We start from the raw sequence: 25,142 nt of genomic DNA, 5'->3' as shown, positions 1-25,142 counted from the left end.
GGCTGAGGAGACGAAGTAGCATTTCGGCTAGCCGGCTGCCGCTCCCATCCGGGTTCTCTAGTCTCTGCGCCGCCTCTTATTTCTCTTGTATTTTTACGAACGGGGAGCGGTCACATGCGTTGGGGGCTGGTTTTTTCTTACGTTTTCTGTTAGATCGTTGGACTTAGTTTTCTTCCCCAGATGCAGTTCCCCCGCGTCTGGCCGATTGGATTCTCTTTAGGCCGAGAGGCGTTGGTGATCTTGACATCATAGGAGAGCTTGCGCGCATCTTGAAGCAGAAAAAGCTCGTAGAGCAATTGCTACTACCCCATGGTTCGGGAGCATCGTGTCAGATTCATTAATCACTCATTGACTACGGAGTAGCTGCAAGCACTCTTTGCGCCGGGGGGCAGTGCAAAAACCCATGAGCCGCGCAATGGCATCGGTCTTATGCCGGCATTCAATCGGAATACGACTCTGGATCCGTCGTGCCGGTCTCGATATCGAAGCTCACGACAAGGCCAATAAGATGTAACGTAAAATAACACGACATCTAAACGTACGCAAAGAAAGCGGAATATGATTCTTCTCTTAAATCTCGTCCTATTCAACCCTATCTAGTGGTATATGTGGAATTCCCAACCATGCTTTACTCAATAATCCTCCTTCCAACAAACCGCATCCGAGTCTGTTGAAAGACCTTTTTTCTTTGTTTTACAGTCATTCCTGGTAGTAGCACAAAACGCCATGCTAGGTGTTCAACTCGCCCTCTCTATCCTTGCCCATGGAGCCTCCCAGCCCCTCTCTCCATCACAGCAATATTCGTACATCTAAATGGCGTGCCACGCAATATCGGCAGTCAAATGTAGACCCGAGGGCCATTTTTTTCTTCTCTATTTCTGCTTCTTGCCAGATTTGGCCGCCTCACGCTCGCGCTCACGTTTGGCGTAAATCCCAGCAGTGAACGGGTCCTCGAATCGGAGAGCGATGATGTACACGACGAGCACGCCGACGGTCAGCGCAATACCAGCAGGCTTGCCAAAGACGAGGGCGGTTCCCAGAAAGTTCATCGTCGAGCCCCAGTACATCGGGGCCGATGTCACGTTGAAGGGGAAGCCCGTCACCATCTCGTCCATCAGGATACCAAAGTAGTCGCCCAAGAAGGTGCCCGTGATGCCCAGGCGCCACGTCGACGAGACGACAAGGATGTTGCCGATGATGAACAGGGTGTATCCGGCAGCTTGCGAGTACAGCGTCTCCAGGAGCGGGTGCGAGGGCTGCTCGGACAGGGCCGTCTTGTACAGCCAATCGCGGAGGAGGCCCAGCGAGAAGATGGTCGCGGCAAGAGCATAGCAGGCCGGGTAGGGTCTGCCCCCGAACAGCCTTGTCAGGACCTTATTGTGGTATTCTGCAGAATGGCTTGATTGTCAGCTGTTTTGCGACCTGCCAATCGAGAGATCAATCGGGGCATGATTTCGAACCTTGACGAGCGACGATGCTGCAGGAAGACGAATATGTGAGCAAGCCATACGGTATCACAGACCCGGACAGGACGTTCCACTGAATTGAATGGATTCTTACTTACTTCCAGAACAGCGGGTTGAAGATGATTGACCCTGCCGAGACTGTATTCCTACTGATTAGACATCTGCCTCTCTCCTCGTCTACCAGGGCAGCTCGCGTCGCTTACTCAATAGGCTCTGCTTGTCCAGATCGATATAATCGGCCAGGTCGGCAACGTTGAATGATGACGCCATTGCGGGCTACGTGTGTCTGGGCAATTTGGCGGACTGGGAGGAAGCAAGTAAACAAGCCAGATGGGATTTCAGAAGTGAGAGTAAGAGAAGCGATAGAATGCACACAATCACAAGCGAGAGTAGAAACGTGGCTGTTTGTACCAGGTCGGGAATTTGAATCAACTCAGAGTCCAGGGCATAGCGTCATTGAAGGTACCTGCTAACGAAGAGTACATGCAGCTCCAGCTCCTTCCGGGTGCGGGGATTGGTCACTTGGATGGGGCCCTCAACAAAATTGGCGTCTGTCACAAGCAAATTTACCAATTCCAATTCCATTAAGCCGCCTCTGCCAGCCTGGAAAATGACAGGGCATGAGAAAAAAACAAAGAGAGAAACCTATAGAAGAGGATGAAAACTAGCACTAGCTGGTAAAATAACCAGGGGAAATGTAACCGCTAATCCTAAAAATACACAGCCCATGTATGAGGTAGCAACAGCTCGCGTGTCCAAAGAATCCCCCTCCGATGCCCACGGAATTTGAATCCTCACGGCATCGCCAAGGGGACAAAAGCCTATGTCCTATGTCCTGCCGACACTGGTCGGCATTTGGTATCTATAAATCCATTCACGTCCCTCACAATACAGAAATCGTCATCATCAGCTCATCCACGAGTCGTGGCTGGTTTGAAATATCCTCCCTCCCTCACAACGCCTTAAAACGCCGCCCATAGTGACATGTTTACCGCCTATTTCGAGTCTTCTTTCCTGCCGTTGCAGTATCTTCCTCTTCTTCGTCCTGGCCCTTCTTGAGGTCCTCTGTCAGGCCCCATTCTTCCTTGTCGTACCAGTCTTCACCATCTGACATGTCTCGATTCGGCCCGCAGTGTGCCTCTGCTTTTGACCAGTCCAGTACATCTTTGCGGAGCCTCTGTGCTCTCAAAAGGCCCAGATGCAGTCTCGCTGCCCCTCGACAGACCTCTTCCTGCTTTTGCACATACAAGGCTAGGAGACGCCTGATGTCTTCGGCCTCGTTGTCTGGTAACCCAAGGTTTCTATCAAGAGAGGCATTTGTAGGCGGTAAGAACATTGGGTGGATGTATGAAGCCTCCGCGTCCTTCTTGGCTTCTGAGTTCTCTTGGGAAGCCTTGTTTGTTGTTTCAACACTATCCTGCATTTGGACGTCCTCGCTGGGTAGACGGCTCCCCCTTTTGCGACCTTGACTTGTATTTTCGGCCGATGGTTCTCTGCCGTTTGTATTTCTCCCTGAGCCGCCATTCAGTATGCTTTTGCCGTTCTCTTTTTTCGCGTCCTCAGCTTCATTAGGCTGCTCTTTGGAAGAGCCGTCGTCTGTCTCCATTGCCTCAGGCTCCTTGGGGGGTGTTTTCCTCTTCCCGGGTGATTCAGCATCACCCATGGGCACATCGGCATCTGCTGGAGCAGCGGTACCCTGCTCGCCCTGGTTTCCCGGTTCATTGGTACTGGCAGCATGAGTCGCGGACCCATCAGGCTTCTTCTCGCCATTCACCTTGGACGGTGAAGATGTAGTATCGCCCGCCTTGGAGGGATCTTGAGGCTGGTGAGCCTCATTATTTTGAGTATAAAATTCGATGTCGTTGGTGCCGACCATGGTTGAACACGGCACCCAAGTGGAATCGCCACAGAGTGAGGTCCATAAATGTCGAACCTGCCACAGCGATCGATTTTCCTTTTGCATTATGCCAGAACTCTGCTTGACTAGCTCTGTGAGGGTATTGGAGGTGAAGGGCTTGGAGAGAACGGGATGGGTTGGGAGGTCGGTTGAAGCAGTGAGGGGCGCGAGGATGTCTGTCAAAGTCAGCGCGAGCCCTGCCCAGGCGGGTTGCACGGCAAACGTACGTTCCAGGCGGATGTTTGCATATGGATTCAGCTCTGCAGCTGACAGTATGGCCTCCTCGACGCGGGATTCATCGTCGTCGCTATCGAATTCGTAGCCGTCCTCGTCGACTAAGGGAGGGTTGCGATGGATAATGGACCTTCGTACACCAGCGTATTCGACAGTCTGCGTCAGGTCAGCAAAGTCAGGAATCGCGCCTCACGGGGCTGTGTCTGTGTGTAGTGACGGTCGGCCGTACCTCCTTGTAGGCTCCAGGTCCTGCCGACGGCATCAATTGTCCCTTGTGTGCGAAACGCGCCCTCTTCTTGAGTTTGTTGCCTCGATTCGTGAAGCTTTCGATCTCCGAGTCGGAGTCAGACTCTGTCGACGCCAGCGGGTTAGCGTGATTCGGCTGCGCAGCGAGTGTTCATGTTTGGAGAGCTCACCATAGGCCCTTCTCTTAAAGGCCTTCTTCATGCCGGCGATGGTCTCGGCAAAGAGCACCTGCTGCGACGCCATGATGGGCAGATCCAGATCCAGATCCCGAGGCCAGCCGACCGATCGAACGAGGGCAGAGAGGAGCGCTGAGCAGGTCGACAGACACGAGGGCTGGAGAGCAGAGAAGATCAAAACCGAGTCGGCAGCGAGTCTGTGATGGAGTCGTTTAGCACACTGAAGGCGGCTTCATAGGGTCCTGCAGGGCCTCTTCCAGAAGACCCCAGGGCTTCGTGTCATGCACAAAATGTATGGATAATAGGCTGGAGGAGCAAATTGGCCCACGACGAGGAGAGCGGCAGAACAGCAGCGAGACTGGACAAGGCTGCTTTGGCTCTGCCCACTTTTTTTTCCCGGAGCTTCTGCAGCCAGCACGGCCAGGGCCAATCACAGACCGAGACACGGAAGCTTACTTTTGCCGATGCCGCGCTCGCTGTTTTGTTTGCGCTGTGACTGTGACGTAGCATCGCCGTGATTTGCCGGGATTTAAGCGGAGGTCGTCAAGAAGGGTCCAGCTTGTCTGTCACTTACTGATGGCGTGTGGCTAAAAGACAAAACTCAATTCGTTCAATAGAGCTTATTCTACTTTTATAGAGATCGTGTCTATTAAAAGACGATGAGAAACTTAGTAGACAAAAGTCAGAGTACACAGCATTCTTCCTGTCTGTATATCTTGAATTGAGTCATCCTTGCTTGATTGAGACTTCAAGATGCCTCACCCTACAGCAAACACCATCTCTTGATTCACAACTGTCAATTGTGTTTATACAAGTCGCCGATTGTTCGGCGTCACTGTAACAATGCGTCTACATCCATGCTCCTGTAGCTTTCTCCCCCTCTCAAAACAATGAGCTCCATCTATCTATCAAATCCGCCCAGTCTAGAACCATGCGCACGTTCCTGAAGGATTCATGGCCACCTCTAAACCGGCTGCTCCCACACAGCGCACGGTTTCTCCTAATTCGTACTGATCGACACTCGGCACTCGCCATTCTTCACCTATAATTAGTTCCCTTGTCCAATAAAGTTGCGGTCTGTGCAATCTTGACGTCAACTTTATATGAAACCCTATGAGTTAAACTTTAATCTCCTGGAGAATGCATCATGATACATGTGGAGTGCACATACATCCCTGTATAATGCTGTATACTGATCCTTCTCAAGGCTTTCCAACGTCTAAGCCATGCCATCGTTTGTTAAAGTAGAGAGATAATTTGTCTGAAAGCTCGGCCTACGTAAAAGCAGATAGGCTATGCGTTGGCGGGTGGTTATGCTGGATGAAGGATGAAAGGTTGCAGATCTAGTTTGTACAAGAGATATCATCATTCGGCCTCATTGAGAAAGAGGCCTCAATGACTTGTATATAAGGCACTGGCAACTCCGGTCAAAGACTGGAAATAGAACTACATCAAGCAACTACACAGAACAAACATTGTCTCTTTTCATATTCTCATCTCATCAATGAATTCTTGAGTTACACAGCTGAGAACTCGCTGATATGAAAGCCTCTCTCATCCTAGGGATACTTGTGTCCCAGCTATCCCTTGTAAAAGGCGAATGTCTTCCTCAAGTGGACTTGGGATACGAGATCCATGAGGCACTCAAATACAACGTACGGCCCTCTCATCTCTTTCTACAACAGAAACGCAACCCTACTAACACTTCATAGGAAACAACCGATCTCTACACCTTTAGCAATATTCGTTATGCCCAACCTCCTGTCGGTGACCTGCGCTTCTCTGCTCCAAAGCCACCAACAGGCCGAAATCATGTGGTGCAAAAGGGCAATGGATCAATAATCATGTGCCCTCAGGGGTCGCCGGGCTGGGGCAGCGCGAATGCGGATTTCGGTCATGCGTTTATAAATGGAAACCTGTCTGATTACAATTACACAGAAGAGCACGCAGCGCAAGAGTTGACCACGAAGAAGAATGCACAGACTGTTTTGGAGCTCCCCCAGACAGAAGATTGTCTGTTTCTCGACGTCGTTGTTTCTCGTGCTGTTTTTGAGCGCCGAAACTCAAAGGCAAAAAAGGCCCCTGTATTAGTCTGGTTTGTCTCACTAAAAGCAAAAGAGCGTTTTAGGCCATTATACTGACATCTTGGATAGGATGCATGGAGGCGGCTACATCTTCGGATACAAAAATGACGTCGTTGATGCTACTGACCCAGCTGGTCTCATCAATGCAAGCCGAAGCGATGGCTCAGATGGCTTCATCTATGTATCTTTGAACTATCGGCTTGGAGCCTTTGGATGGCTTGCTGGGCCGTCTCTTGAGGCCGCAAATGGCACTGCAAATGCCGGCCTCCACGACCAACATCTTGCTCTTCAGTGGGTGCAGAAATACATTCATCTCTTTGGAGGAGATCCAAAGAAAGTGACACTTAGCGGCCGTACGTATCAGCCTTTAATTGGATATCCAGACAACCTCAAACTAACTGGTATAATCTCCAGTTTCGGCTGGTGGCGGCAGTACAGTTCATCATATCACGGCATACGGTGGTAAGAAGGGGCCAGCTCCCTTCGCAAGAGCCTTCATCAACTCTCCTGGATACTTTCCCATTGCCTCCAACTTCCAAGCCGAAAATATCACACAATATTTTCTGAAGTTTCTAAATGCAAGCACGATCGAGGAAGCTCGTAAGCTCCCGGCCAGAGCTCTGATGGAGGCAAACGTTGCGCATACATCCAGCGTTGAGACCAACTTCGTCTACGGACCTGCGGTTGATGGAGACTTTGTGCCTGCTTTACCAGGCTTATCGCTCCTTTCTGGAAATTTTCACAAAAATATCGATTTATTACTCAGTCATACACGATATGAAGGCGGCGAGTATTCACAGCCTTTTGTGCAGAGCGACGATGACTTCAAATCCCTCCTTCATCAGCTCTACCCAGGCATCGTGGACGAAATGGCCAATTATATCATCAAAGATCTCTACCCTGGGAAAGGTGCAGTGCGGACCATTGACTTTATGGGCGATAGTGTATTTGCATGCAACACGAACTGGCTTGCCAGGGCGTTTGCCAACCAGACATACAACATGCAGTTCAACATCAGCCCCCCTTTCCATGCATACGACGAATCGTACATCTGGAAGGGATACGGGAGAAATAATTTCGGGGCTCCCGTAATAGAGTCACTGGCGTCGTCATGGCAAGGATATATCACCAACTTTATCAAGACTGGCAATCCGAATGGCCGTGGCCTGCCACCATTCCCTCAACAGGGACAGAATGCGAGTGCCAATATCTTGACTCCAGAAGGTATCATTACTGGACGAGATTCCACTGCCGGACATAGATGTGAGTGGTTACAGAAAGGTCTTTTTGTTTGAGACAAGGATGTACGAGGTGTGAGGTTAGAGAGGGGCAGTGATAATTGAACGATTTATAATGTTTGGTGTTATTATCAGTCTGGACGAAGAAGTTAGTTCCACGAGATGCGTTATATCTCAAAGATATAGCGGTAATATCTATCTAGTGTTGCATGAGTAATAGGAATTCTGTTTACATCACACAGCAAGGAGCTGTCGAACTCCTCCCCGAAAGCTCCTTTCCAGCATCAATGAGTAGTATCTCGTGATGCACAGGCACCTGCGTCTGCTTTATTCTCTGCTTCAAGCTTTCAAATTTGGCCCTTAGCCAGATCGCAATGTCAAACCAATTTGCATCTGGAAAATCCGTTTCATAATCCCTGACGATGCGTTCAATTTCTGCTTCTGCTCCTGAATCGTCGGCCGCAGCCCAGGCAGTGCATAAGCTAAGCGGGATAAGTATCGCGCCCAAGGGCCTATAAGTCGCTGCTCTTGCTGCGATTTTCGCAACTTCCGAGATGAGAAAGTCAGACTCTATCTTGAGAGTTTCATTGTCTGGTTCAAATATTCGCAGGATGGTGCCAAGGAGGAGTCCGATGGAGACTAGAACGGATGCCACACCTTGGATACGCACATATGTTCTAAACGAGGAGATATCAGTTTTAGGCGTTATTGATTCGGCCGTGGCTGTAACATAGGCACATAGGCTCTTAGATTCGCTGAAGGCGACATGATAGCTGCTTCTTAGGTCATGCAAGTGAAGTTCTGGTTCCTGGAAATAGCCTGGTATTTTGACCATGTGTTCCACTGTGATTGTTTGAGTACCGATCCCTCTGTGGTCATCGACTCCCCAGGGCTTCTCGGGTCCGTAGTATGTCTTCTTCAGGTTAACGAGCCAGGGGCTTAGTTTTATACTTGGGTTGGCAATGCTCTCAAATATCTGTAAGATGAAATGGTTAGTTTGTTCCACCTCCGCAGATATACGAACGCCATACCACGACCATGCACATTGTTACTAGAATCTGCCTTTCAAATTCTCCTCGCCAGTCCTTGTCGGATACTCTATTTAGAAGGTGCATGATGCCGTTTATGTGATTGACATTTTGACCTGGTGTTTCGGAAAGCCATCCTTGATAGAGAAGTATCAGGTATATGGCACACAGCGAGTCTACTATTTGATCCTTGTCTTGTATTAATGATCCCCGGAGAATATGCAAAACATTACAGAATTGTGACAGGGTTTCTACAGGCTGCGATCGTTTGGACTGTACCGCGGAGAGGGTACTCGCGAATGTTTTTGCCGATGCATCAAGCAACTCGCTTGTACCCATGCGTCTGGGGATTTCATTTAGAAAGACGGTCCAACCGGTGACATCGTACCGAGGATCATCAACCTCCAGGACGGACACAAAGGCCCCTGTTGCTAAAGTCATGGCATTACTGGGAGGAGATGATGGATGACCGACAGGTATGACTGAAGAGCCACCAGTTTCCTGATTGTGATCTCCAGAGCCGGTAATTGGTCTTCTTGATCTACTGGCTGCGGTTTGGACCTTGAACATGAACCGGCGCTGACCTGCACCAACACAGGGGATTTGAAGGCGTGCGCAGCGAGAACACGCTGGTTTCAATGCATCGCACTAAGACATAAAGTTTAGTTACTGATATGTAATTGGTCTTGTCTTGAAAACCGTGTCAAGCTACGAACCTTCTTCTTTTGCTCTCGGCAAGCATTACAGCCACGACTTGACGGGGTCCCAGCCATATCCTTGAGAGGGAGGACAAGCGCGCGATTCTACCAAAGAGGAGTTTGACGACGACGACGATGACGATGTAAAATTACTGGTTCTATTTTCCATAATGGGACCAATTGAAGGATTTGTGACAGAGCAGATGTATGGCGAGGCATGGCACCAATAGAAGCCAATGTAGACGATGCAATGCATGGGATGACGTATAAACTGCACGATTACTTGAGTTACGAAGGATTCGGCCTGGCTATTCCCTGCTCTAGGATTGATTGGATGACATTGCCAGGAATAACTTGCTGCGGCTTTGTTGGAGATTGGCCACAGCGCATGGTATTTCCTCTTGGGGAAGTGGTGTGTAGATCTCAACAGAAGGATAGTGACGACACAGCCATGAACGCAGTAGGCATAATTTAGCTGTAACTCAAGCGATTTGGAGGATCAAAAAGGTTATAAATGATATATGCGAATAACCAGAGGGCGATTTGATTCTGTCTTTCGCCCCCGGATAAACAAAACAAGCAACACTGCCAACATTGATGACTGCCAACATTCTCCATCTTCACTTACATGTAACCAATTCTTGATTATCAAATAAAACATACAAAATGACGAGTTTCTTCTCACGACATTTTTCTAAAGCTTCTAGCGACGCTAATTCTTCTTATCTCGAAACCAATACTGGAACCTACGACTACACCAGCACATCTCCAACTCTCTGTATCAGCACATCCACAACAAATCCCGGCCTTCTGGTTGTGCAATATGACGGCGCTCCACAGAATACACTACCGTTATATTCAATTGCCCCCCACGCCATGTCGCCAGGCATGCTCATCGTCTACCGCGGCCTTCCCGATCCCACCGGCCAGATGGGTCCCATTGGCCACATCACATGCAGCTCGGAGACTTCAGCCGAGCTAAACATGCGCGGCTGTGCCATGAAGCTCAAGATGAGCCAGCTATCGGGCGACTTTTCCGTTACCGGCACGCCGATGGGCAAGCTGAAGTGGAAGGCCAGCCAGCTCACGGGGGGCTCAACTCTCACGCTGTGCGACAGCAACGGCAAGAAGCTGGCCAAGACGAAGACGAAGAAGGCCGGATTTGGCGACCAGAAGATTGAGATGCTAGTCCCGTATGATGAGATGGTGGTTGAGATTGCCGTGGTGACGGCGTATCAGGCCAAGGCGATGGCGGAGCGAGCTATTAACAGCGTCGTGGAGGTTATGCAAGCCGTTTCTGGGTCTTAGACAGACCATGTGTCATGTACCTTGTCAAACTTTAGCGTTTTCTTAGTATGAAATTGATCCTGGCAGCCAAGAATAATTTTCTTCGAACCGTTGAATTTGACAGGTTGGCTCGCCCACAGTAGAAAGAGTCTCAATAATTACAAACTCAAACTGCTACATTATGTCTCATTTACACCACTTTGATGCCCCATTTACAAGTTTCTAGATTTCAATTCGATTCATTATTATCCTATGAGAGTACTCTACTAATCAACGTGCTTTTCAATTTTATTTTTCTCTTCTCCTTCTCTTTTTGTCAGCTTCATCCACATAACGGAGCACAATACGGAGCTCTCCGTGATGCAAGTGCTCCGGTCTCCACCCCGGTCTCCTCCGATACCGCTTCAAATTCCGCTACAATTTTCTTCTTCGAACCCTGGAATCCACCGAGTCCACAATCTAAAATTCACGATCCACAGACAGCCCACAATGGACAATTTCGATGCCTTGATGGGCAAATTACGAGCCGGCCTCTTCAACAGCAAATCATCATCGGTCTGGTGGTCTAGTGGTATGATTCTCGCTTAGGGAAAACCCAAAGTTGTTCTGCGAGAGGTCCCGGGTTCAATCCCCGGCCAGACCCGTTCTTCGGAGCTTCGGCTTAGGAACTTTCTTTTTTGGACTTTCTACTTGTGAGTTGGGGTCATGAGATTCAATTTTTGATGTTTGTCGTTTGCATCTTTCATACTCGATTGTTTGATGGAATACACGCAACAAGTCTACGAGTATATAGGAGTGGCCATGTCTAGCAGAACTTTTCCGTCTGAACCCAATACTTGCAAGACTTGGTCGCTATTCTTAGGAGATGACCTGACTCGTGGGCGGTGGGGTGTTGACTACGAACATCACTTGGGGTTAATATTCAGAGACCCAGAGTATGGTGATTGATCACATGTAAGACGACGAGTAAACGACGGATGCCAAAGTTGATAATATCATATGTACTTCAAATATTAGATTACTTGCATTGATTCTTAAACTGACAACTACATGCTGGCTCTCCATAGCCCGGTACGCATTCGCCTACTGGAACAACTTATAATAGACACGCTTCCAAGCAGGCTGAGACGCTACCCACTCCTTGTATGCGCGGATCTCATCCCAGTTCAACTCACGGCGGCCAGTGTCAACATCGATTTGCGACACCTTCAGCCAACCAGTGCGCTTCCAGATATATCCAGCAACCCAGAAGGCAACGACAATGGGGAAGGCGAGGTAGGATTGGAAGAAGCCCTCGGCATCGTTGAGCTCGGATGTACCTGGGGGTGCGATGGCCGTGAAGAACTAATGTCTGTTAGTATCACAGTGGACTCTGCATATATCGAGAATTAAACTTACTTGAGCAGCAAAGCAAATAAAGCAAATGAACAATCCGATCCATGATCCCACCACGCCAAAGATTGCCTTGAAGGGAATCTCATCCAGGGTATGTCCATGGTAAGCCCATGCCGCACGGAAGCGAATATGGGCAATGCAAATGGCAGCCCAGGCGAAGAGAACGGCAAGACCGGAGAGGGCCTGCAGCCAGTTGAAAACAGTAGGTCCTGAGGCACTGAGGTTGATATAGGCGAGAGGTCCTGTGAGAAGCATGACAATCGTAGAAGGGAGACATCTTCCGGAGCGGTCAATGTAGGTGAAGAACTTGGGAGCATATCCCTGCTGTGCCATGGCAGTCAGTGTGCGGGAGCCGCCGTAAACACTGGAAACACCAATGGAGATGACGGAGATGAGGATAACGGCGTTCATGAAGTGGTCGAAGCCGCGGAGACCGGCATAGAGGCCGACAAGGACGAAAGGCGATGCCTTGACGTCGGTATAAGCCGCGCTAGACAGGAGTCTCGGGTCGTCTGAGGGAATCAAAAGACCGACAAAGAAGAGGCCAAGCACATAGAAGAGGGTGATTCGCCAAAACACTTGCTTGATGGAGCTAGGTAGTGACTTGACTGGGTTACGACTCTCGGCCGCGGCAAGGCCAACAAGTTCAGTTCCAGTAAAGGAGAAGGCAGCGGTGACGAAGACGGAACAGAAACCTCGGAAGCCGTTGCGGAACGCACCAGGGTTGTGCCAATAATGAGCTCCTATGTATTCGGAGTATCTTCCACTCGAAGGGCCACCGCCGAGCACAAGCACAAAGCAGATGATCATGAAGACGAGGGTTGCCGCCAGCTTGATGACCGAAGACCAGAATTCTTCCTCGGCATAACCAATGCTTCCGAAGATGTTGATGAGGATAATGGCGACCCAGAAGATGGTGATCCAGACGCCGACGCTTATATCCTGATTCCAGTATTGAATGACGAGGGAGCAGACTGTTAATTCGAGTGGTAAGACGACAAACCAGAGGAAGAAGTAATTCCATCCGACTGCAAAGCCAAAAGAGGGGTCGATGAAGCGAGTTGCGTATGTGTAGAAACCACCGGAAACTGGGTACATGATGGCAAGCTCACCAAGAGCAAAGACTGTGGCGAATTGTGAGTAAATGTGTATAAATCGAGAGGTATCTTGGGATATGAATCGTGCGTGGACTTACCGACGTTGAAGACCATGAAACCGACGACGAGGAAGCAAATAAGAACCGAGGCAGGACCCTGTACGGCGCAGCAAATGTCAGCATCTATCAGATAACCATTTCTCTTTTTCTTTCTTTTTCCTTTCTTTTTTCTTTCAATTCTCACTTACACCTTTAGCCAGAGCACCACCAGAACCAACGAAAAAACCAGCACCAATAGAGCCTCCGATGGCAATCATCTGTAAGTGCCGCGTCTTCATCGCTCGGTCCAGTTCCACCAGTCCCAATCCATAGTGCTTCTTCTGGAATGACTTGGCATTCAAGCCGTTCCTCGTCCAGAAATCCTCCTCATCGTATGAATTTGTGAAGGCAGCGTCTGATTGCTGCACCACGGCAGTGTCCTGCACGGCCTTGCCTGCGTTTCCCTTCTCCTCTGCTCCCACGGACGGTGAGTCGCCCGAACTAGCCCGCTGGGACATTTTGGGGCTGTTTCGTTGCTCTTTTTGGAGATTTTCCAGAAATTGGGGTATTCACACACAAAAAAAGTCCGTAGCGCGCGGGCTGGTGCCGGCACTTGGAGATCTTGGGCGCAGAATACAGCCTGCCCGAGTCTTCGGGTATCTAATGCAGGGCGGAGGCTAGAATATTTCCAGAAGCCTTCAAAAAAGCACGTCACACGGAACAGGGCAGCAAGGGGAGGGCCGGGAGGGCTCAACACTTTTTATATTTTTTCAACCCCCTTCCTCTGGTGATACTGACACTAACACGCCCAATGCTACACACAGCTTACAGGGCCAACAACAAAGCTGAACGGGAGAAACCAGGAAGCGGGAACCCTGAGTCAGTGGACAAAGCCATCAGAGCTTCCGATAGCCGGGACCGGAGAGGCAAGTCGAGGCCAGTTGTATGATCTGATTCCATTTCGAGAGCCCTTGCGCAGGCTAACGGGGCAGAGCACGGAGCGGTTCTCCTCGTAACATACAAAAGCAGTAACATGGTCTGCGCCTAGCTCCATAACACCAAGGGCAAGTATTCCGACGCAGAGAAGGATTCTCGTAGCCCGTAGCTCAGCGGAACCGTTCGAGCCCGCCACTCAGAAAGGCTCGTGGGTCGCCAAGGGACGCGGCGCCATCGCAGGGACCCAGCTTGACATGTTAATCCCGGCAGATGGATAGGGCGCGAACGACAGGAACCCACTTGTGATGAGACGGCTGGCCAGTCCGCGAGGCTGCTGTTAGGTAATTGTCATGCTAGGGCAGGATGCTGAGATGTGGTTTCACGAGAAGACTCCAGCCGCTTGTTCGTCAGAAACTGGATTTGTATTGGCGGCATTGGTGGTGGCACAGAGTCTTGGTGGGTTGTGATTTGAGTTGCTCTCCACTTAGTTTGGTGGATGACTCCAAATTTTACAAACATGCTTTTGTTCACAGAGGCTTGGAAAACTCATCAGATGCTTGCTCGTGGGGGCAAATTCGGGGAACTCCAGATTTTGAAAGAAAAGAAAACGTAACAGACTTTGGGGAAACGGGCTGTGATCTCTTGGCAAGTTGATACCCCGGATCTCCTTGTTGATGTTGAGAAACCGTCTCGAAGATGGACAAGTTGGTGGTTGAGCTCTATGGAAGCAACTTACCTTAATCATCATGGACTCGGACATATGAGCGTTATACATCCCGAGTGAGAAACGTGCGTGATTAGCAATACGAACAAAGGCAAGATAGGCAAATCAGCTGCTGCATGCATGCAGCAATCCCATCCCTCCCACCTACCCATGCCCACACCAACCGTTTCACAGCCCAAGAGCCAAGCAAAAAGAGGGCGCAATTAGAGTTGTTCCTCCGCCCTCGCTAGAAGCCCAAGAGAAAACTCAGCCCTTGTCCACTAAAAAGCCCTGGCCTGCGAGTCATGTCTTCGAGAAGCCCCCCAAAATGGCCCGCTTCCCCGACCTGCCCCAGACCCCGCGACGGCCGCCGGTCTCTTATGTCTCTCCTCCCACCCCAAAGATTGCCGATGCTTGCCTTTTCCCGAAACCGGTTTGATTCCGCAAGCACCAGAATTGTTCTCGTAGTGCTCACTTGGCTTCTAGAACTTCGCAAACCGTCGGATGGTTGGTCTTATCAGCGGCTGATTAACGATGAGGCGGCGCCACGTTTGGGTGCCCTGAGAGGTGATTGGCCTGGGTGCCTTAATGCTGGCTCTCCAACGGGATGGATGGCCTCATATCGACAGATTAAGGCTGTAGCTGACTTGTCGAACTTAGGGCGTGATATTGACAGACAGTAGTGGCTTTATCTCTCTAATATTAGCATGATCGTTAGGTTGGTTCTCTGTTGAACGACTCTTGTAATTACTATCAGGAGATTGTCTCATGTTGGAAGGCATCAGATCATTTTAGTTATTATGAGAGCATTGTAAGCAGTGTAATCCAGCAGATAGGAAAAGAAAAATAATGGAGACGGTACGGTTAAAGGTAGACATGTCATGCTTGTGCTGGAAAACAAACGCAGCCATACATTGTATAATTGAAGCTATACAGGTGCGGCCTCATGACTTATCTCGGAGTAACGATCAAGAACTTACTACCGCATTCTCCGAGAGAAATTATTAAATTAGAGACAAAGTGATTGGCCAAAGATTCATTTGCTTATCTCACTTGTCAAATATGGAGTCATCATCGAAGCCAGCCCCAGTTGCAATAGCGCCTCTGTCGTGATCAACACTCTCGCTGCCCTCGTTGGAATAAGCGCCCAAAACGCCAAAGACGCCCTCTCCATATCATACCATTCGTTGCCTTCGGGTAAACATTCCTGAAATCTCAACAACTCTTATCAAGTCATCCCATCGTAGTCTCACCGCTGGCGCTGCGTGTGGAACTAGAGACAGGCGGATATGCAGTGCCACCTCCGCATCTTCAGCCCGATATCACAGGCATTTGCCTCGGGTATTTCGGTTAACTTCGTATTTCAAACGATGCCATTCACCTTGTGATACCATTTCAAGCCTCGCCGTTATGGAGCTGAACGACATGCTGCTGCTAGTACTGATTGAGGACATCCGTAGCGAAGTAACCCAAGAATCTTGGCCACCTAATTTGCAATCTAGAAGTTCTCCATAAGACAAAGGGGTCAATCGTCAACGGCTAGCCACCTGCCACCTGCATAAGTCTAGGATATACGTGTGGGGGGATCTCTCATCATGCATTGCAAGTCGTATGTCTGCCAAGGGCGTCGTAGCACGAGCAATTTCAGCTACCCTGCTTGCTCCCATCTCAAGAAAACTTGCGCAGTCTTCAACAACTCAACTTTCTGCAACCACGACATGATCAATCTCCAGCCCAGATAATACTTTTGGAATCTTCCCTTCGCTACTCTTTATAACCACAAATCGGGCATTCTCTCTTTCTGTTTGATAATTCTATTACCCATTTAGGAAGACCCGAGCCGAAGCGACGGCCCGTTGTGCGGAGACTTCAGCTCCGGAAATGCTTGAGAAGGGGTGAATTGGAATGGATCCAAAGCCTCATTGAGGTTTTACATAATACGGCAAATACGAGTAACGACATCGTTAAAGGTGGTCAAAAGCTTGAGAAGGGGTGGAGGGTATTCTAGTTATGCAATGTAAGCAGCAATTGCGAACAATGTCATCTCAATAGTAAAAGAATATTGGCATCCCATTTACGTCGAATTACTATCACATTTCTAAGATTTCGTGCCATAGTTAGATGCAACCTTTAGCAAACTCTAGGCTTTGTCAAAGCCGCAGATCGCAAGAGACCTCCCCTCGTCATCTAGCTCAAGCTCTGAGCCGTCACGCTCTCTAATGGTGTCCAGGTCCATGCCGCCGCCCAGGCTGCCCATCAATCTTCTGCCCCTATCACTATGCATCTCTTCGGTTGCCAAGATGCGAGCATGATTGAACAAGCATTCGAGCTGCCGTCCGACTCCATTATGGTGGCTGTACCGCATCCTTCCAAGAAGACAAGATTTGCCAAGACGAAGGAGCAGGTTGTCTACTGCCAAGCCCACAACAAAGTGGCGACAGCAGAACGCTCGGACTATTGGGAGAGCAACGCGTGTGCTATGCCAGTATGAACATGATCCGTTTTGGCGGAGGACGATTACCGATGAAGCGTGGCAGTTTGTGGAAGTACGAGTTGATCAATTCCTTTCGAAGCGTCACGAAGTATCTAGAGGATTTCGGAGGCAGAAACCCCCATGGATTTTGTGATGTAATTCTCTCGCCTTTATTTCTTTTAACACAGGCAATATTTCTCACGAGTTATCATTTATTAATCACAATACTTATAGGCTTCGCAGAGACCAACGACGATAGTATCTCAGAGGGACGCGATTGTCTTTAACCTTTCCAACATCATCCCATCCTCGTACGACTAGTTAGACAAGCTGAAATAGAGCTGCTCTTTCTGCAACACATAATGACGGCCAATATGCACAAGGTCAACATCGATAAGAATGTATTAATGCGCCAGTACAAACTATTGGAGCAGAAAGTCAACAACATTCCGTTCACGCAAGCTGTAGATGAGGTGATTAAACGGGCAGCAGAAGCAATGGCGAGGTATATAGATGTTGTACGCTCGGCTGACAAGACGTAGAAGCTCTCGACATAAAATTTGTTAGCAATGGCTACTTTATTTCTATGTGTTTTGTGGCACTATCCAACTTTATCTTCATAGTATCATGAAAGCCAAATCTTCTTATACATGCCATATCAGTGTTTCTACAATCAGCATAGTATCTAAAAACCGACATTATTTACTTATTCAAAGCCCACATCCTATGTCCATCCGCCGTCAATTCTCATGCTCTGGTTTGTCACCGCAGCACTATCATCTGCAATCAACCACATGGCCATCCTCGCCACCTCCACCGGCTCAATCAGCCTCTTGATCGCCTGACTGCCTAGAACCTTGGCCTTGTACTCAGGCGTCATGACCACCGTCCTCTCCCTCTCCGTCGCAATGGACCCCGGCATGATACTATTCACCCTGATACCCTGCGGTCCAAACTCATGTGCCAGCGTCCTCGTCAGTCCCACAACGGCGGCTTTGCTCGTCGTGTAACCCGCCTGACCAGTCGCCGAAACGAGCCAGTTGATGCTCCCCATGTTAATCACCGAAGCGTTTCCGGCAGCAAGGAGAAGCCCCGGCAGCAAGGCCTGGGTCAGGAAGAACTGATGCCGCAGGTTCACAGCGACGCTCTCATCCCACCACTCGGTCGTGATTTCCTGCGAGGGCTTCACCATTGCCCTCGCGGCACTGTTTATGAGGCCATCGATCCTGGGATGATCTTTCAGGATCTTGGCCGCCGTGGGTTTGAGCTCCTCGTCAATCTTGATGACATCGCAGTGATAGTATATGGGCTTGTGTTTGACGCCCTGATCAGACACTTTTCGGACCAAAGCGGCGGCAAGCTCGTCCTCGACGTCGAGGAATATGACTTGAGAGCCCTGCAGTGAGAATTGCTCGACCATTTCCGCGGCGATGCCCTGCGCACCGCCTGTGATGACGACGGTGCGGTCGACGAGGCTGGGATAAACGGCGAACTTGGCCTGGGCCATGATGACGTTTCTCTGCCCTTTTGCTTATTTAGGTACTTCCGAACTGTCTTGTCTCAATCTTGGTGTTTTTCTCTACTTGGGCTGTTGAGATTGGAGTTGTGAAACAAAGAGAGCGGTGTTATATAACTTGTCGATCGGATGATTACGATCGGTTTATTGAATCGTACCCCGCCTTCAGCTCTTCGGTCTGCCGTGTCCCGAGCTACATAGGGCGTGTGTAACGTTACTGGGATTCCCCAGATGTGGCTGTTCCAAACGACTCTCAAAGCTTCAAGAGCATTATATAATATTGATATTCTTGATTGTTCCTTGTTTGACTCGATTGTCTGTTTTTATCTATGCAACATGAAGTTACTATGCGATGTTGTCAAGCTGGATCATTGCCTTTGAGACGTCTATCCCAAAGGTTCCAGAATAGGATATATGTACCCTGATAAATCCAAAAATGTCCGATGATGATTCCAACTCGTATAAATACTGCCATATATTCATTGGAGCCCCTCTGCAGCATTCCTCAGGCTTTCCCAGGCGTCTTCCCTTTCTTCGGCGGACTCCCTCCACCACTCCTCCCCCCCTTCCTCGTCTCCTTGCCCGGTCCCGTATCATGCGCCTGCTTTCCCTCTCCCATCGGCTTGTTAAACTCTTGATTCGCGCCGCTTGCATGCAGAGGGTTCATCTCATTGCCGCGGCCCGCAGTCTCCATCTCCGACTCCGGCGTCGGCTTCGTCTTGGACGGGTCAAAGGCAGCGTCCTTTTGCGCCGCGACATCGTCATCTCGACCGGATCTCGTGCCATTGTTGGATTGAGGCTTGAGAGATTGGCGGTCTTGGGAGTCTTTGTACGGAAGTCGAAGGGCGGCGGAGGTGTGATACAGTCGCGGGACGGCTGTTATGCATCGTCGCGAAGTCTGAGCGAGGTTACGAATGCTGGATGCCATGATAAATATGATTGATGGTTTTATTTTCAATGTTTCTTGCAAAATGGGTTCAATTGGCTTTTTTTCTGTTTTATTTATTTTTGATTGCCGAAATACTTGAGGTCATTGTGACGCTTCTTGAAGCTCGTCAACATACATGTGTGTTGACGTCATCACATTTCCACGCAGCACTAAATCGATGCTTCTAAACGGGCTCAGCAAGGTGAATTCACTTTGTAATGAACTGGCGATCATTAACTAAATTCAATTGTCTTTTTAACTTTAAACAAGGCTACTGTACATCGAGACAACAAGAGGTAGTAACCGTAGTGGGGTAGTTGTCTCAGTCTGTTGCTTCACGTGTCTTGTGTTCGCTTGTCGCTTATAGATGCCAGGTTTAGATTCAATGGAGCAAGTAATTAGTCGAGCTCTCTTCCGTTCTTTCAGCTAACCCATGCATGATATCCATCACTTCTTGTCACCTTCAAAGGCTCATGATAACAGGAGTTAACACTGATAGCAAAACCACTTGAGCTTATAACACACAACTTCTCTAGTAAACAGTAGTAAAAGCATCTCAATTTTAATTTAGATTAGGGTGAATAAACCCAACATGAGAAACTCACCATATCTAATAGCAAGCCGCATAATTTACCATGAACAAAGAGACATAACCGGATGATCAATTTGCTGTGAAACTTTTCCCCAAGTTGTACACAGACACTATCGTCAGTGTTTCTCCTTTCTTTCCTTTACGAGTAATCACAAGCACGGTCCATGTAGCATTTTCCTAGTGCTCACGTCGCTTCTCTCAAGCATCACCATCATGCGCGCGCACTGCAAACAGTCGAAACAAAACGGCAGCACAGGACTGTCAGTCTACGGAGCTCCCGTAATGGGAAAGGGGCTTCTTCGGAGGTGCCGCCGGTAGAAACAAACAAGTTTGCTTCTGTATGTGCACTGCATGCTATGGGGTCCTGCATGCCCATGTTGTACGACCAGTAATATGATGGCCGTGAGCGAACAGACCGCTAAAACATCCGGGCGATTCGACATCGGAAACATTGGCCCACTCAATTTTCGAGACGACGCACATGTTTTGGTCAGGCAGGGACGTGCTTGGGATCAAAACGAGAGGCTGAATCATTCGCTTGGGAGGAGATATGAAGGGTAATCATGCATTTCTTCGAGTACGCCAACAAGATGAGATGTTCTAAGAGCAGGGTGCCACACCTTACAGTGCTTAGAGAGTTTGCCTAAACTTCGCAATTGGAGGAAGCAGGATCAGTGTGGTAAGCATGGTAAGCATGGTTGAATCCCTATGCAAAGAGAACACCAGTACCGCGGATCGCCTTCTGTTCTCCAGGCTAGATATTCTGGCGAGTTACTTGCAAATTAGCATGTCATTTCTGAAATGGGACCAGCTGATTGTTCAAAGTCCAAATTGTCATCCGGAATTCCTCGAATCCGGCTGCATTGGGACCCTTTATGTGTTTGCCCTCTTTCCTGCTTATACAATCGATCATACAGGTTAGCTGGATGGTAACTGTTGCTATCAGGTCAACTCCGTGCCTAACATGATACTTATATTGCTCTGTAATCGACACTATAAGAGTATGATGTGATTTTGTTTCTTTTTTTGACTTGGTTGTGGAGATAGCATACAATTACACGTTGGTACCGGCATCTAGAAATATAATTACGTGTTAGCATCATTTCGCTCCTAACAAGGCTACATGTAACCAACAAGGACCATTCGATGAGACAGGAAATCGGCTCTTTCCCAATATGGCCGGATAGCAGACAAGGAGATGACTTCGTCGTGGGCTGGAAGTGAATATGTATTATGGGCTGATATTTCCCTTTGTAGGGCTATTGTTACTCAAGCTTTGGACACTCCTTTATTCCTTACCTTTATTCTAGAATTCTCTTAAGGAGGCTGAAATGTTCTTCATGCCCGTTGCAATCTTGCTTAGTTCGCCCGCGAACAGTCAATTGACAGCATCATGTGCCGTGAAACTTTGTGTGCCTCAACAGGTCATCAGAGGTTTCCCTGAATGTATCCAAGATATGAAATACAAAGATCTATGGTAGCCCCGGCACCAGTAATAAGAGCCGAATATCGGCAGTGGCAATAGCAGTAATCATGTATGCTGCAGATCCTATTATATCTCTTGCAACTCCGTTATAACTGGGGAAATAGGGGGCCAGATCGGCTTCTGAGCTAGTCACGGCATATGAAGCACCGGCCAGGAGACTCCATATACGATTTCCACTTATATATAGAATACTCCGCGGATATACATGGTTTAAATACTACAAAGAGGTAGCATTGAACGGTATATACAGTACTGGGTCCGCTCAACATATCCGAAGTATGGGGACATTAACGGCCCTCCTGGCGTCGTTGCCCCTGTCAAGATGGTATCATTGCAACCCCAGATGGGCAACTTATTGCTAGGCATATGCATTTATTTTGTCTACGATGAGACGCGAGCCAATGGAACCAAGTATGAATCATGTCACGCTTTTGCTCCATCTTTGTTTCTTACTTCAACCTCTTGCTGATTGACGGTGTCCTTTCTGCAAGCAACTTCCTAGACCGCTGAGCGTGGTGCGGTCAAGCCAACGAAGCGGCGGTACATGTAATCTGGATGCGACGTAGCGACGGCCGCGTGGATTGACGCACGACAACTTGCCTCAACCAGCCAGAGCGAGTCCCAGTCAAATCGACATAATTACTCGACAATGACCTTGAGAGTGCTAGAGCATGAGTAATGGATTAGATTACCTAGATTTCAGCTTCGGAAACCGGCTTAGAGTGGCCCGGCATCACAACGACGCGGGGGAACAATAATAATCTTGCAGGAGGCTAGAGCAAAGCAAGCACATGAAGCAAACCTAGGGCTACTAAGCTCACTGCTGCCTGTATCAATCCCATGTCGGCGACCAGATTACAGTGACAGTTTTGGGGGCTCAGATACAGTAGCTGCTGCAAGTGCTCCGTACACAAGCTCGACCTGCAAGGGACATTGCGATTCTCCAGCGCAGTCCGGCGCAAACCAACGCCCAAGGGCAGACCTAGTGTGGCGCGGCGTCTGTGAGAGTCGTCTCGTGACGCTCCAGATAGCGGCGAGTTTGCAACTGGGGATCGGCGCGACACGTGGGCTAGCAGGGATGCGAAGCAGAAGAAACGCCAGCTATAAACTGAAGAGCTGATTATTTGGTGTCTGGACCGAGGAAATAGTCCGGATAAAAGGGCTCCATGCAATGAATGAATGGGGAAGAGAGAAAGCTGATTATGACTGATCAGTTAAAAAGTGGCTGGCCAACTTACTAGCACTGTGTATAGTCGGGGCTTTTAATACATGCAGTAATATTGAATTGAACGAATAAGGGTGAAAGCACCAACATTTGGGCTTGGAGGCAAATCAAATCAGCTGCAAGCATCCGCGCAAGGCGAAGGATCGTCTCAATTTAGACTTTTTGCCAGGCATCCTGTCGCGGCGGCCAACATTGAACTTGGCAAAACGCCGCTCGCCGCTCTTTGCAGCGCGCGCAAGGGAGTTTCTGTAAAATGCCCAGGATTCAGCTCATGACGAGGACGATTGATTGGCCGTGTCGTTTGCAGCTGCACAGTGCAATTGAGCCGCACGTGCTTGTTGTCGCACAGGTTTATTCAGCAATTGATGGAGATGTTGGATGTTGTATCTATGGGCAATTTACCTCTGACACGGTGGCCGAAACAGTGCAGCTCCAGCTCCAGCGCCCTGCATATGCATTTACTATTTGATGAGGATGAGGTGTGGATATCTGCATCTGCATTTGCACCTGCACCGGCCGTCTGGTTCGCCAATTCAACAGACTACCATCCTTCTTGTCTACTGTATTAATCCTTCTACTCCGTACAGACACCCATCCATCCATTCAATCATTCATCCATCAATCCATTGTTCAAACGATACCCGCAGTTAGTTCCCCCATTCAGCTCACCACGTGTCGCGGCGCATCACCACAAAAAGAAAAAAGGCCAGCTAGGTTCCTCTTGGTCATCTCCTCCGAGCAGCCGTCTTATCTAGCCAGCTCTGCCTACTTGCACTTGAGCTAGATGGGCGCCACGAGCTGCTGCTAGCCGGTTCACTAATGCCCTTCGCTTGGCGATTTGGAGCCCCCCGGCCGCGAACAATCCAGCGTTGGTCAGCTCTGAATCCGCCGCCGGACTCGCCGACCAGGCGGCTGTTCTGCTCTGTTTGACACTCCCCACAGTGCAGAGCGGCTGGTACGGGAGTGCGTTGATACTATCGTACATGTACCAATGGATGGACGACATGGCGAAAGGGCCGGGCTTGCAATAGTGGCAGAGCGTGAAACCCGGCTACTGATTGATGCTCGTTGTCTTATTGACTCGTTATCTTGTGCTATACCAATCCACGGTAGCCTCCTCCAAGTACGAGATAGTATCGGCTATGCGGATCCCGTGTACGATATAGCAAGTACTTGTTGACATTGATGTTTTCCGGAGGCTTTTTTCCTCTCTCCTTTTCCCTCTCCCCATATCCATATCCAGATTCTTAGCGGGTGGCAATTTGACGGCATCAGGTTTCTGGGGCAAAAAAAGCCAAGCAAAAAAGGAACATCAGAAAGAGTCCAAGTGTCAGCTTCCAAATGCCATTCCAGAAAGTCCCGGCCGCTCCATGGCCAGCTTTGACAACGTGGTACGCGCAGTAGTTCGTCTCCACCACACCAACCGCAATCCACGCCTCGGAGCAAAAAAGACAGTGAATTTGGCTATTGAGTGGCCAGAATCAATCATTGAATAGACTGGGTCCCGCGGCGGCATCGAATCACGGCTGGCCAGTCGCATACATTTGCTGCACACCCAAAAGGCACGCGCTGCGAGTTGAGTTACTGCTGGAGTCGCATCGATGCAACACCACGCACACAACGGAGCGTAGGTACCGGTAATTACATACACTTGATGGACGTTGGTGTTGCTGATACGAGCTGCATGTCCGAGTAAGACTCACGTCGACGGAGCCCAGACCGTCTCCCGTGCGTTGGTGGTCGGTGATATCGTCGTCAGCCAATATACATGTACGAGTACTCCGTAAGTAGTCCAAGTCGAGGAGATGCATCAAATGAGATGGATATTGATGCAGGAGGTGTCGCTGCAGGAGTACTGGAATAATATTGGAACATCCAATGTGCTGCTAGTGGCACTAGGTACTGCTACCCCATCTTGGAGCACAGCCAACAAGGTGAGCCCACGCATCGCATCCCGTCATGCAGGTGAGCTTGCGATGGATGAATCGGGCAACATCACACGAACAAAACACCAACAGAATCACACTCTCACCGGCCGGTTTCGACTCGTGTGCCTCGTTTCCTATCGCAACAGCGCCTTGTGTGCTCCGTAGGTACTTGTAGCCCCTTGCTCTGCGGCTTCTGTGTGGTCCAAATCGTCGAGAAGCTGGTCATGGATGCGACACACCGCTAGTATGAACCCTTCTGTGCGACTCTTGACGACTCCGTACGACTCCATATCTGCACCATCCATCCACTGGCAGGGTTCGACAGTGCAAGTGCCGTCGACTTGCCATGCACGCCATGTCTGTCTGTCTGTCATTTTTGGTCCTTTTTGGCTAGGATTTTGGACATTGTCCTCTTCACTATGCTATCGATGGATTGCTATCACTTGGATACTCGTACGGAGCACTATCTCT

At 49.3% G+C, this 25,142-nt stretch overlaps 9 protein-coding genes across 9 annotated transcripts; 3 read left to right on the top strand and 6 right to left on the bottom strand.

Moving 5' to 3' along the window:
- Positions 1–872: 872 nt before the first annotated feature.
- On the bottom strand, positions 873–1,736 carry T069G_02581 (phospholipid methyltransferase domain-containing protein; the record flags this gene model as incomplete). The annotated part of the gene is made up of 3 exons (XM_056169791.1): positions 873–1,347; positions 1,565–1,604; positions 1,670–1,736. The coding sequence occupies 3 exons, from the start codon at positions 1,734–1,736 to the stop codon at positions 873–875; spliced, it is 582 nt and encodes a 193-aa protein (XP_056030683.1).
- A 718-nt stretch (positions 1,737–2,454) lies between these two features.
- Positions 2,455–4,086, bottom strand: T069G_02580 (uncharacterized protein; the record flags this gene model as incomplete). The annotated part of the gene is made up of 5 exons (XM_056169790.1): positions 2,455–3,062; positions 3,126–3,539; positions 3,591–3,753; positions 3,827–3,948; positions 4,014–4,086. The coding sequence occupies 5 exons, from the start codon at positions 4,084–4,086 to the stop codon at positions 2,455–2,457; spliced, it is 1,380 nt and encodes a 459-aa protein (XP_056030682.1).
- A 1,474-nt stretch (positions 4,087–5,560) lies between these two features.
- Positions 5,561–7,398, top strand: T069G_02579 (carboxylesterase family domain-containing protein; the record flags this gene model as incomplete). The annotated part of the gene is made up of 4 exons (XM_056169789.1): positions 5,561–5,674; positions 5,732–6,114; positions 6,173–6,456; positions 6,518–7,398. 4 exons carry the CDS (start codon positions 5,561–5,563, stop codon positions 7,396–7,398), a joined length of 1,662 nt encoding a protein of 553 aa, XP_056030681.1.
- Positions 7,399–7,570: 172 nt separating this feature from the next.
- On the bottom strand, positions 7,571–9,142 carry T069G_02578 (fungal zn(2)-Cys(6) binuclear cluster domain-containing protein; the record flags this gene model as incomplete). Its single annotated transcript, XM_056169788.1, has 4 exons — positions 7,571–8,317; positions 8,373–8,506; positions 8,705–9,017; positions 9,086–9,142. The coding sequence occupies 4 exons, from the start codon at positions 9,140–9,142 to the stop codon at positions 7,571–7,573; spliced, it is 1,251 nt and encodes a 416-aa protein (XP_056030680.1).
- A 591-nt stretch (positions 9,143–9,733) lies between these two features.
- On the top strand, positions 9,734–10,375 carry T069G_02577 (uncharacterized protein; the record flags this gene model as incomplete). Its single annotated transcript, XM_056169787.1, has 1 exon — positions 9,734–10,375. The coding sequence occupies one exon, from the start codon at positions 9,734–9,736 to the stop codon at positions 10,373–10,375; it is 642 nt and encodes a 213-aa protein (XP_056030679.1).
- Positions 10,376–11,437: 1,062 nt separating this feature from the next.
- On the bottom strand, positions 11,438–13,402 carry T069G_02576 (amino acid permease domain-containing protein; the record flags this gene model as incomplete). The annotated part of the gene is made up of 4 exons (XM_056169786.1): positions 11,438–11,698; positions 11,753–12,873; positions 12,945–13,002; positions 13,094–13,402. 4 exons carry the CDS (start codon positions 13,400–13,402, stop codon positions 11,438–11,440), a joined length of 1,749 nt encoding a protein of 582 aa, XP_056030678.1.
- Positions 13,403–14,851: 1,449 nt separating this feature from the next.
- T069G_02575 (fructose-bisphosphate aldolase class-II domain-containing protein) lies at positions 14,852–17,014 on the top strand (the record flags this gene model as incomplete). The annotated part of the gene is made up of 2 exons (XM_056169785.1): positions 14,852–14,956; positions 16,754–17,014. The coding sequence occupies 2 exons, from the start codon at positions 14,852–14,854 to the stop codon at positions 17,012–17,014; spliced, it is 366 nt and encodes a 121-aa protein (XP_056030677.1).
- A 706-nt stretch (positions 17,015–17,720) lies between these two features.
- T069G_02574 (enoyl-(Acyl carrier protein) reductase domain-containing protein) lies at positions 17,721–18,503 on the bottom strand (the record flags this gene model as incomplete). Its single annotated transcript, XM_056169784.1, has 1 exon — positions 17,721–18,503. The coding sequence occupies one exon, from the start codon at positions 18,501–18,503 to the stop codon at positions 17,721–17,723; it is 783 nt and encodes a 260-aa protein (XP_056030676.1).
- A 514-nt stretch (positions 18,504–19,017) lies between these two features.
- T069G_02573 (uncharacterized protein) lies at positions 19,018–19,440 on the bottom strand (the record flags this gene model as incomplete). Its single annotated transcript, XM_056169783.1, has 1 exon — positions 19,018–19,440. One exon carries the CDS (start codon positions 19,438–19,440, stop codon positions 19,018–19,020), a length of 423 nt encoding a protein of 140 aa, XP_056030675.1.
- Between the last annotated feature and the right edge of the window lie 5,702 nt (positions 19,441–25,142).

Source organism: Trichoderma breve, chromosome 2 (assembly GCF_028502605.1).
Source record: "Trichoderma breve strain T069 chromosome 2, whole genome shotgun sequence".
NCBI classification, from domain to species: Eukaryota; Fungi; Ascomycota; class Sordariomycetes; order Hypocreales; family Hypocreaceae; genus Trichoderma; species Trichoderma breve.
This window is presented reverse-complemented; position numbering and strand designations above follow the sequence as displayed.